A 12,736-nucleotide genomic window follows, 5' to 3' on the forward strand; every position below is an offset into this window, starting at 1 on the left:
AAGAGACATGGAAGAAGCTCCATTGAAGAATAAACACTAGCACAGATTCAAATTTCAAAGTACATTTATTACCATAGTATGCACACTTCATACAAGCTTGAGATTTGTCTCCTTACAGGCTGCCACGAAACAAGGAAACCCAATGGAAATCATAAAAAATACTGTCGAACACCCAATGCGTAGAGGAAAATAGAACAACTCGTGCAGACAGTAGAAGTAAGCAAATAGCATTCCGAACTGAAGTTCATGGAAGTGAGTCCACAGACACGAAGCCAGTCATTGCAGCAGTTGATTCAGGAGCCTATTAGTTACCCGCCATGGCAACAGTTCAGCACAGTCGAGTAAACCTTGCAGAGCTCCTCGCCGCACCCTGTTATCAAAAATCTTTCAGCAATGTTTTTGCCCAATCCATTTACCATAATTGCATGGCGCAATGGTTTAGGGTTACTGGACAGGAGGATATTCATGTCAAAAGTTGCAATGGAAACAAGGGATTGTGATTTGCAAGATACCATTTTTGGATTTCACCTGATGATAACTCAGAAAGTGACTTTCCCTCACTTTGAAAGTCAGAAATCTTTCAAAGAACTTGGAGTAATCTGGAGCAGAGACCTCTCGAATTTCATGTCAACACAAACTCCGGAAGTATTAGCATGGAAACTAGTTTTTAAACCTTCCTAAATTAAGTAGAACCTGGTTATTAGGAGCGTATTAATTCCCAAGTACCATTGAACAACTTGTTTGGCCCTGAGAAAAAACTGTGGTTCGCTTTCCTTCAGCAGAGTATTTTACACCTTTTGCCTTTGATTTCACTTGCTACAGAACGATTAGGAAGTATATTATGAGCTGTGCTTTTGACCTTCTTATGTATTTGAGTGTTCTTCGTTCTGAATGAGTGATCTCACCTCTTGATTATTTCCATCATTGGATGCCACAATCTCCTTTGAGATACAGATGCATTCAACGTCACAGTGAGAAGGGGAAAGAGGGAGCAGCTTTATATCTGTGTACGGCTTATGAGTGCCACGTTGCCAGCAATGACTCCAAAGTTCAGGGCCAAGTACTTTCATGGACATTCCAGCTTGATTCTTCACCTTTTAATGCAAGCTATATTCCTGAATGAAGCCTTTTGATACCTTTATCTTAATTTCTTAATCTTTAAAAGACTGTTATCCTTGAGCTATTGTCCATTTCTCAAGCTACAGTGGTGTGGTAACAGAATACATTCAAAAGAAGGTGTTATTTTTCTTCTACAACTCTTTCCTACATACTGAAAGATCAAAGCCTTAATCAGTTCAGCAGCTCTCCTCAGAACTGTAACAAGTAGTGTGGATAAAAGGAACCACAGGTTGTATTTGTAGAATACTTCTGAATTTGTAGAAGGCATTTATGTGATCAGCTGCCGCATGGAAAGTTACTACAGCAGGGGTGCACTTGGTATTGCAGGTTATATATTAACAGATCACCCTTGGGCAAGGTGCTTAGCCCCCTGATCAGGGTCACGTGAAGCTATGGGAGGAGCTGGTGCACGTCCTGGTTACATGACCGCTCATGCCAGGCAGACAATCTCTGAGGAGTATTGATACTGGCTGGGGTCACCCGTCTTGTGAAGGCACTGCCCAGAAGGCTGCAATGGCAAACCACTTCTGCTGAAAAATTTGCCTAGAACAATCATCAACCATGATCGCCCAAGTCATTAGACACGGCACATAAGAAATAATATTAACACAGACAGAAAATGGCTATCAAATACTGGGCCTGAACACCTCCCTCTGCAACTGGATCCTAGACTTCCTGACTGGGAGATCTCAGTCAGTCCAGATCGGGAGCTGCATCTCCAACACCATCACACTGAGCACAGGGGCTCCCCAGGGCTGTGTGCTCAGTCCACTGCTGTTCACTCTGCTGACCCACGACTGTGCTGCAACACACAGCTCGAACCATATCATCAAGTTCGCCAATGACACCACCGTGGTGGGTCTCATCAGCAAGAACGACGAGTCAGCTTACAGAGAGGAGGTGCAGCGACTAACGGACTGGTGCAGAGCCAACAACCTGTCTCTTAATGTGAACAAAACAAAAGAGATGGTTGTTGACTTCAGGAGGGCACAGAGCGACCACTCCCCGCTGAACATCGACGGCTCCTCGGCAGAGATCGTAAAGAGCACCAAGTTTCTTGATGTTCACCTGACGGAGAATCTCACCTGGTCCCTCAACATCAGCTCCATAGCAAAGTAAGTCCAGCAGCATCTCTACTTTTTGCGAAGGCTGAGGGAAGTCCATCTCCCACCCCCCCATCCTCATCACATTCTACAGGGGTTGTATTGAGAGCATCCTGAGCAGCTGCATCACTGCCTGGTAAAATTGCACTGTTTGGAAATTGCACCATCTCAGATCGCAAGACCCTGCAGCGGATAGTGAGGTCAGCTGAGAAGATCATCGGGGTCTCTCTTCCTGCCATCACGGACATTTACACTACACGCTGCATCCGCAAAGGAAACAGCATTATGAAGGACCCCATGCACCCCTCATACAAACTCTTCTCCCTCTTGCCATCTGGGAAAAGGCTCCGAAGCATTCGGGCTCTCACGACCAGACTATGTAACAGTTTCTTCCCCCAAGCTATCAGACTCCTCAATATCCGAAGCTTGGACTGACACCTTGCCCTAACTGTCCTGTTTATTATTTATTGTAATATCTGCACTGTTTTTGTGCACTTTATACAGTCCAGTGTAGGTCTGTAGTCTAGTGTAGCTTTCTCTGTGTTTTTTTTATTACGTAGTTCAGTCTAGTTTTTTGTACTGTGTCATGTAACACCACGGTCCTGAAAAACATTGTCTCATTTTTACTATGCACTGTACCAGCAGTTATGGTCGAAATGACAATAAAGGTTGACTTGACTTGGAAAAAAAAAATAGGTTCTGGATAAATGGATCACTTACAGGTCAGCAAAGTGTAACTAATGAGGTCCAGTATGGTCAGTCCCGGGTTCTCAACTATTACAAAGAACTCAAGGGACGGAGATTATCTATTGATGCAAAGGTTCTGCAAAGACATACAGTCGGCCCTCCTTATCCGTGGGGGATTGGTTCTGGGACCCCCCACGGATGCTCGTCCCTTATATAAAATGGCGTAGTATTTGCACATAACCTACACACATCCTCCCGTATACTTTAAATAATCTCTAGATTACTTATAATACCTAATACAATGTAAATGCTATGTTAATAGTTGTTATACTGTATTGTTTAGGGAATAATGACAAGAAAATAAAGTCTGTACACGAGACACGAGGCCAACAATGCTCAAACAGCGAGTGCTGGCGAGAGAACTTCCGGGTTTTCCCGATCCGCGGTTGGTTGAATCCGCGCATGCAGAACCTGCGGATAAGGAGGGCCGACTGCACAGCAAAGCTAAGTGAGTGGGTAGAATTTCTGGAGTTGGAGTAGATGAGGCTATCGACTTCAGTAGGCAGAAAGTAAAACAGTGAAAAGAGGGTCATAAGCCTTTGGGATTGTCAACCCTAGGAACTATGAGGAATCTGTTATTGAATCCTTGTCTGTTGTGATACATGAAATAATATTTCCTATCAACCCGAGAGAAATACAGGAGGGTTCAATATTTGGCGTCGAGATAGACTCCCCTGCAGATCAGAAGTCAGTCTAAGGTTCAGAGGACTGGCAGGGGTGTAAACTCTTTCCTGAGTGCCACATTCCTTCTTCCAGTGGTTTAGTGTCAACGTTAGGTCCGTGGTAACAAAAAATGGAAAACTCTCATTTGTAGCTAAAGCTGCCTCAACTTTGATGCGCGTAGTTCTCATCGCAGGTTTTCTCAGTTCACTCCAGCCCTATCAATCTGTGCTCCAGAACCCTCCTGTATTTCCCGCAGGTTGACAGGATATTTTATGTGTGACAACAGATCATTAACGACCACAGGCTACTTGACCATTAGGTACATCACAGCCCGGCTGAATTTCCAGCACAGCAGCAACCCAGACTGGTTTAGAGGATTGCATTTCTACATATAGTTATTGTGGTTTTAATGCTTTTTGTGTTCTTTTATGCTGCCTCAGATCCAAACAATCATTTTGTTCTTCAGGTAATGAAGGACGACAATAAATAATCTTGACTCTTTTATCTTGAAACCCCCAAGTGACTAATTCCTTTGCTTGGCTGCCCGAACTGTTTGCTCTAATACACAAAGACAATAGACTCAGGAGAGACTGAGCTTCGGATCCTGGGCCCAGAGAAAAAGGGCAGTGTAGAGTTCAGCATTGGTTAGTTTATAAACGAACCAAGGGTATGGGAAGTCCTGAGGCTTTGCAATACGAGATCCCCGCTACAAAAAGTGAATGATCACTGCAACGATTGCCAGCCACGGGAACATCGGCGAAGGCATCAGAGCAGGTGGTGGCTGAGAGGAGTTCATCAAGTGTGCACCAGGCTGCCTCAGGCAGAAAGAAGAGCACCTCCTCAGTTAGGAGAGGTGACCCTCCCGAGGAAGCACCTTCCCACATCCCACTCCCTTCAGTTCAAACAGATTTGCCCTCAGTCAGGGGCTCAGGTTGAGATTTCATTCCAATTCCCTCACTTCCTTTAGGTAGATATTCAGATGGAAAGATGGAACCAAAGTGTAAGCTGTTGAAAGGTCAGAAAACTGGACCAAATGACAAATACAAACCACTTCCCTGAAAATAGCAGTGGAAGATTCCATTAAAATTATGAAAACACAATTACAATTAAAACGATACCTCACTAAAGTGAATACAAGATATATGCCTTAAAATATACCAAAACGAAGGCACTCAATTTAATTGACAGATGTTAGTCTTGCCTTCATTTCAAGGCAACGACTATTTTGTTTTTCACAATGCTAAAAATATTCATAATGCTACAAAATAGTTTTAGTTGTCATAAAAAAAGAAGAGTAATAAAGAGAATAAAAATCAGAACTGAAGCAAAAAGTGTGGTAAGTAACACACAGAAAACGCTGGAGGAACTCAGCAGGTCAGGCAGCATCAATGGAAAAAAGTGCAGTCGATGTTCCGAGCAGACACCCTTCTCTATGTAAAGGAGTAAACAGTCTACCTTTCAGGCTGAGAACCTTTCTCAGAGCTGAGAAGGAAGGGAGAAGATGCCAGAATAAGAAAAGAGGAGAGGGAGGCTGGCTGGAAGGTGATGGTGGGAAAGGCCAAGAGTTGAAGAAGAAAGAATCTCAGAGGAGACGAGAGTGGATGACAGGAGAAAGGGAAGGAGGAGGGGACCCAGGGTGAAGTAATAGGCAGGTGAGAAGAAGTGAAAGGTCAGAGTGGGAATACAGGAAGCTGGATGGTGGTGGCGGGGAGAGGGGTAGGTTGAAGTTTGTTCACCAGAAGGAGACACTGATATTCACGCCATCAGGTTGGAGGGGACCCAGATGGAATATAAGGTGTTGCTCTCTCTCTCTCTGAGGGTGGCCTCATCTGGACACGAGAGGAGGTTCTTGTACCCAGTATTAGGTTGAGAGAGAAATGGAGTTAACGTTTCTGATCTAAAGCTTGGTTCAACACCAGAATCTGCTGTTTCAGTTTCTGATGCACTGTCTTCCAAATAGGTTTAAAAAAAGAGAACAAAGCTTTGTTTATAAACCTTTGACCAGTGCACTGACCTGTAATTGTGGAACCAATTGATGACCGTGCTTGTCTTACGGTTGAGCTGAGCTGCAAGGCTCTCAATGGTCTGTTGGGAGGGGTATGGCTCCAACTGATAGGCTTTCTTCAGGGCTTCCTTTTCCTCAGGAGCAAGCACCACCCTGGGCTTCTTCACCTGGTAATGATGGAATACTTGGTGTGGAATGCTTGGGCTAGCCGATTCTGATCGGGTGCTGGGAGAATCACTGTCAGATCCCGTGTTTATTAATCCATATCTACGCTTCAGATACGCTGAGGAAAAAAAAATATACAAATAATTAGCACCGTATTGCTGAGACCACCCAACTCTTTGCTATTCACTTCCTCCCCCTCCTGCCTGAAACTGGAGCCCCAGGCTTCTCTCAGACACAGGCCCTCTGAGAGGTGCGGAGCACGCCTGATGTTGGAGCAGTTTAATTCCTCTCCTCGCAAGCATTAAAACATTTTGGAAGGCTGTTGTGGGGTACAGCGGCAAAGAGTTACTGAACCAGTAATCACGATTAATGACCTGTGGCTAGGTTGAAATCCCATCATGGCATCTGGAAAATTTTAATTCAGTTAATTAAATAAATCAGGAATAAAAAGTTAATTTCAGTAATAGTGACCATGAAATCACTAGATTGTCACAGAAGCCCATCTAGTTCATTGAATGCTCTTTGCAGGATAGACATGTCACACTTAGAGAGTCTGGTTTAAAAGGTGACTCCAGACTGAGGAACATATACCCCCCCCCCCCCGCAAAATGACTCTTAATTCATGAACAATCAGGGGCAATACTCAAATCACTGTATTCAACACGAAGTGTTTTCAGTTGGAATCCAAGATATGAAATTTAACTTGACACTCCACCTGTGATGGACAGAGACACAAATGATGTGCAAAGCCTCTGTGCAGACAATGATGTGCATATTGGCTTGCTGAAACATCTTTTGCATCCATCATAAATTGCGTTTAGCACAGTAGTAGTGGCTGCCATTGGAAACTGGCATGATAAACATTTTCAAGAATAGGTGCCTCCTTCTGTGACACAACATATCTGCCACTTAAAAAGTTCATATTCTGAGATTCAGGCTCCTGTACAGCTTGCAAGTGCTTTACAGATGAATTAAACTAGAGGAGGAAGGGATAGAAAAAGATTGCAAAGAAAATAAAATAATTAGTTATCTAAAAACACAAAATGCTGGCAGAACTCAGCAGGCCAGACAGCATCTATGGGAGGAGGTAACGACTACGTTTCGGGCCGAAACCAATTAGTTATCTCTTCTGTTTTGTTGAAAGAAAATTGGGGATTACATTCCCTCTCAGCTGAGCAGGGCACACAATAACAGAAATGCTCCCGCGCACATAGCCTTCGTCGCCACGCAGCTGGAAAAGGTTGAGAAATGTGAAAGATTTGCTTTGTTGCACTGCATTTCATTATACTCTTCAATTAATAAATACAATTAAAAGTACGTGACTTTTCAATTTTCATTCTAAGTATTCATAGTAAGCATATTACAAAAAAAAAACATTTAAAATGCCGCGTAGTTTTCTGGCTGTGCAGAACTTTCCTGCTTAGAGCAGTGGCTGGTCCTCACAGCAGTAAAAAAAAACAGAGGGAACATGATTTTTATGCCTTGGACCAATAGTATTATGCAAGGGGTCTGCAGACCCCTGTTCTAGTTTAATGCCCTTGAGACAAGAGGGAGAATTTGGGGCAGAGAGACAAATACCAGTAGCTTGATATATTCCTTGGGTCATTCAGGGTAAATGAGCCCCACAGGACTTAGCACTCTGCTCCTGCCAAGACCCAGCCTCTTTCGTTTTGATTGAATCCCTAAAATTGGCAGACATTGATGGGAACTCCATCAGTACTTGGAGCTTGGGGATAATATAATCCGAATGTTATCTTGCAATGGGCAGCTTCTGTCATGCTCATGTCAAAAACGTAGAGCATGGTGTTATAGAAAGAGACAGTGCAAAGGGAATGGAAAAGGCCCAAGGCAAGGAAGGAGCGATATGCAGTAAAATACTATGGGGCAATAGTCCAGTTATCATGGAAGTCCACAGTTCATATGATAAGAGGGAAGTCTAGGTAAATATGAATCCCTTTCAGTCAAGGACCCTCACCATCCGGAACTTGCCCTCTTCTTGTTACTAGCATCAGGGAGGAGGTACAGGAGACAGAATGATTCTGAAGCAGCTTCCTCCCCTCAGCCACCAGATTTCTGAATGGTCCACAATTAATATCTCATCGTTCCTTTTTATTGCACTATTTGCTTTAGTAATTTTATAACCTTGCACTACACGGCTGCTGCAAAACAACTAATTTCACATCATAAATCCCAATCCTGCTTCAAAGCAGCAGTCAGCCTTTGAGGCAGATCACACCCCAGCAAGACTGGCCTCTGCTCTCCCCGTGACCTTTGACACCCTTACTTAATCAAGAGCCTATCAATCTCTGCTTTAATTATACTCAATGACTTGGCTTTCACAGCTGTCTGTGGCAATGAATTCCACAGATTCACTACCCTCTACCTAAGGTACCTCTACCTCCTCATCTCTGCTGTAAATAGACAACCCTCTATTATTCTGGGGTGGTCCTAGACTCACCCACTACAGGAAATATCCACTCTACCTATGACAGGCCCTGATGAAGCGTCTCGGCCCGAAATGTCGTATCTTTTCCATGGATGCTGCCTGGCCTGCTGAGTTCCTCCAGCAGTTTGCGTGTGTGTGTTGCTTCTCTACACCTGACTAAGCTGAGCTCTCTCTCGAGTCAGAATGTGACCAAAACTCTCAGGCACAGGGGTCAAATTGGCAAAAGCAGAGAGTTGGTGCATCTCTCATCTTTACTCTTCTCACCTGTCCCTTTTATGGGGCTTTTTTTGATTTATCTAAAAAAAAAATTTCATCTAAACTGCATCATATCCACGTGAAAGATAAGGTGCTGTACTTCCAACCTACGCATACTATGCCTTGCTAGGACAAAGAGGGTCAGTATGGAGAGGGAGCAGGAAGGAAAATTAAAGGGGTAAGAAATTGGAAGCTCAGATTTGTCTCCGGCAGACAGAACACAGACGCTTCACAGAGGAATCACCTGATCTGTGTTTGGTTTCTTCACCCCACCGTGAGGACTGAATATAGTGCGGTAGGTTGGGCATAGAACAAGCGAGTGGTATTTGGGCTCGTCTTCTTCTTTTTCCCATTCTTACGAAGAATATAAACTCTGTTTCTTTTCCGCTGAAGCTGTCAGATCTGTCAGCTGTTGCTAGGATTTTCCACTTAAGTTCTTGAACTTGTCCATGATCATCGGTCAGCATGTGCTGTGTCGTATGACGTGGGTGATCATGGTCTTCCACCTGTTGACCATGACTGTTTTTGACAAGCTTTTCCTACAGAAGTGGTCTGCCATTACCTTCCTCTGGGCAGAGTCTTTACAAAGCGGTTACCCCAGCTATTATTCAGAGATTGTCTGCCTGGTCACATAACCAGGGCTTGTGATCTGCACCGGCTGCTCGTGCGACCGTCCACCACCTGCTCCTACGGTTTCACGTGACCCTGATCGGGGTCTAAGCAGGTGCTACACCTTGCCCGAGGGTGACCTGCAGGCTAGCAGAGGGAAGGAGCACCCTATACCTCCTTTGGTAGAGACACATCTCCACACCACCACTTCTTAAAAAGAACATACCTAGTAATCTCTTCACTCTGCTGACAATCAAATAACTCTTGAACCAAAAGCAGATGTAAGTTGGAGGAGGTATACTGCAGAGGCTTTCAGTAGATTATCTATTTATTGAGATACAGTGCAGAACAGGCCCTCCCAGCTCTTCGAGCCACGGCGCCCATCAGTCCCCTGATTTAATCCTACCCTAATCACAGGACAATTTACAATAACCAATTAAACATCCAACCGGTCTGCCTTTGGACTGTGGGAGGAAACCACAGCACCTGGAAGAAACCCACACAATAACGGGGAGAACGTGCAAACTGCAAAGGTGGGAATTGAACCTGGGTCGCTGGTACCGGAACGCGCTGTGCTAACCACTATGCTACCATGTTGTCTGATCAATGAGAGAAGATAGGCTGTATATTGCGTTATGAAGTAGTACCTTTATCCAACTTGAATAAGACCACAACTAGGAATGGGACTGAATAGCACACCCATGTCGTGGGAAATTGGAAGGACTTGGACAAACAAAATACACCTGCATTAGTCTCATCAGTTCAAAGCTAATCCTACAATTAGCAGAAGCACAAGAATGGGGAACAACGCAGAAGTTACTCATCATTGCACAAAGCAGGCGGTGCGCTCTGAAGACAGGTTACCTTTCTTCTCCATTTTCTTCATGTCCCGCAACTTCTCCACATTGAAGGGATCATTCAGCCAGAGCTGCATGCGAACGAACGGCTCCCTCCCCTTCAAGCTCAGCTTGTGCCAGGGCTTGGGTCGCGAGAGCAAGTCCGAGACAGAGCCTTGCGTCAGTCCTAAAATGCTCTCTCCAAATAACCTTTGACCTGGGAGGGGTGGTTGTGTCAGAGTGCAGGGGGTGGGGGGGGGAAGAAGAGAAAATAACATTAAGTTACTCATGTTTTAAAGTCTGAAAACAGCAATGAATTACACAACTTTCTCCAAGGATGCATGGCATGACACGTCCATCACTGGAACCACTTCAGCATGTGGATCACGCTGATTAATATCTGATTTCCCTTGGCACTGTTCATGCTGGGTTGGGTGCACTGTTTATGGATAGAGGAAGTACACCAACTAAAACATGATATTTGGTTCATGGGAAGCACAACAACAGGAGAGAACTTTCTATCAACTGGGTAATCTTCCCTGAACCATCAGAAATCTAATGGTTACTTTTCTGAGAAGCTTGACTCAGAAATCTCCGCCTGAATGAAAATTAATTACAAACCAATGGGCAGGTTTTAAAACTTATCTACATGTGACATTGCCTGCCGCGGGTTATTTTGTAATAGGGTTTTTTTTAAATCAAAATGGTCTGGGGGCAAAGTGTTGCAGGAAGTGCCAGTGTTGAAGCTACCCTGCGCACTGGTCACACCTTATGACAGGTTACTACAAGATGGATGCAGACGTGGACAGCCCCTATCTACAACTGAAAAATGTAAAGAAGCTACAGTATCTGCTTTTTATTTCCTCTGGAAAATAAGTAAAATTGCTTTCCTTAGCAGATGAATAATAAATACCACAGAAATCTTTGAAAAGTGTAGATGAACTTTAGAAAGGCCATCTGTTTAGTGCATGGAGATTTATGACACGCACACAATAAAATACTGAAAACCAAACGACTGAAACAATTTGGGTTTGTTCTGTAAATGAATTATTTCTCTCCTGGGCACTGAGCTTGCTGCCCAATTTAATCATCTTTAAACTTTTATTCAATACTCTCTCAAGTTGGTACAGTTCTTCCCAGAAGTCTACTATGTACAATAAACAGCTTTTTAACTTTGATGTTAATGTAAACAAACACAGCCTCTGTAAGCATTTAGAAAACAGCACAAAACAAGAGATTAAAGGGGCTAAAATTCAAAGCAGAAAGCTGCATTTGGAACAGAAACAACACATGAAAGACAAGGCACTGCCTCGAATTGTTCTCTTCAGGCGCATTATCTCAGTAAATGTCAGAGTTCGTATCTGATTTGCTCTAATAACTCGTGCACACACACAACAAAGAAACTTCAATGGTTCTGGAGACCCTCTTGCAGTCAGCTTAGTGGAGGTTTTAGCAGCCAGCGAAACAGAGACAAGTACAAACCGAGTGTGTGGCCTTCATCATAAATATTCCCCAGAACTGCATGGGCCTTCAAGAGATTACCCCACAATCTCAATTCCTTGTACAGTAACTTTTTCTGGTTCACTTTACTGGAAAACCTACAAACGTACTTGCAATGGCAAATGCTGAGTATAATGGGAGATAGGAGTTGATATTTCAAACATTTTGAATGTTCATTCACCGCTTTGCATCGATAGCATCCAATCCATTTTGCTTCCCCCCACCCCCCTCCCCATGTTCATGATTGGTTATTTTTGCTCTTGCCAAAGAATAATGTTCAGACATGGCCCAATGCCATGAAACCCGTAGACATGCACATACAGACGCCAATAAGATTCATTAAATCCCATTAATTCATTATATCTTCTTGGCAACTGAAGAATTATTGTTTAAATGATAAGGTTATCTGCAAAATTACTCATGCCAAAACAACAACTGGATCTCTGACTGCTCAGAACAATTTAAATATGAAGGTCAAAGTGCAAAGGTTAAACATGAAGCCATACACAAGGGAAACAACAAAGGAGAATGGAAGGAAAAAACATGGATGCTGGATCTTAACTGAAGATGTTGACATATGCTTCTTGACCCACTGAATTCTTCCACTGATTATATTATCATTGTACTGATTCAGAAGAGAGGGCTAGCAAAACGGCAGGAACAGAAACCCAATTTTGGTACCTTCTAAATCTTCCCAATCGCAATTTGAAAATCCCAAACTGAGCAGCTTTCCAACCACTCAGGCCGTGCTCTTTTCTCGTTGCTGCCTGGTAAACTTGGGTTTTACCAGATTCCTGTACCCCACCCACCCATCATTAGCAGAGATCTAATGAAGAGATCCATAGACTCGTTTGTTACCCAAGTGCTTTCAGTGAATACAAAAATGCATTTATGCACCACTTTCAGATGGCCCAAAGTTGTACACAGACTATATAAAATGTTTTGAAATATTTTCTTTGCTGGGTTTTGCATAGCAAAGTTTATACGCAACAACAGAAAACAACCAGATCTATTTTACAGATTTTACTTGATAAGTAAATATTGGCCAAGACACTAAAAATCTCTTTGTTCTTCCTAAATAGTGTAGTGTGATCATAAGCATTCACTTAAGATGGAACTGTACGGTACGGATGGTGATGTTTCAAAGAGCCGGAATTTAATCCCTTTTCCTTGCCCACTCGCCGAGTCTCCTCAAGGTTCTTCCTCCAGGATTTACCGGACCCCATTTCAAAGCCTACTGTATCTATTCCTACTGAGCACTCAGGCTGTGTATTCCGAATCTCAGCAA

The 12,736-nt window shown here is 43.5% G+C and overlaps 1 protein-coding gene across 10 annotated transcripts in view; it reads right to left on the bottom strand.

Annotated features, from left to right (window-relative positions):
- The window catches only part of cux2b (cut-like homeobox 2b), a 362,613-nt gene that overhangs the window by 10,187 nt on the left and 339,690 nt on the right, over positions 1-12,736 (bottom strand). For all 10 annotated transcript variants that reach the window (XM_059988147.1, XM_059988140.1, XM_059988138.1 and 7 more), the window contains 2 exons: positions 9,977-10,165; positions 5,647-5,920 (listed from right to left, as the gene is read on the bottom strand). In XM_059988147.1, coding sequence (XP_059844130.1) covers positions 5,647-5,920; positions 9,977-10,165 — 463 coding nt within the window. The remainder of the gene's footprint in view (positions 1-5,646; positions 5,921-9,976; positions 10,166-12,736) is intronic.

Source organism: Hypanus sabinus, chromosome 13, assembly GCF_030144855.1.
Source record: "Hypanus sabinus isolate sHypSab1 chromosome 13, sHypSab1.hap1, whole genome shotgun sequence".
NCBI lineage: Eukaryota > Metazoa > Chordata > Chondrichthyes > Myliobatiformes > Dasyatidae > Hypanus > Hypanus sabinus.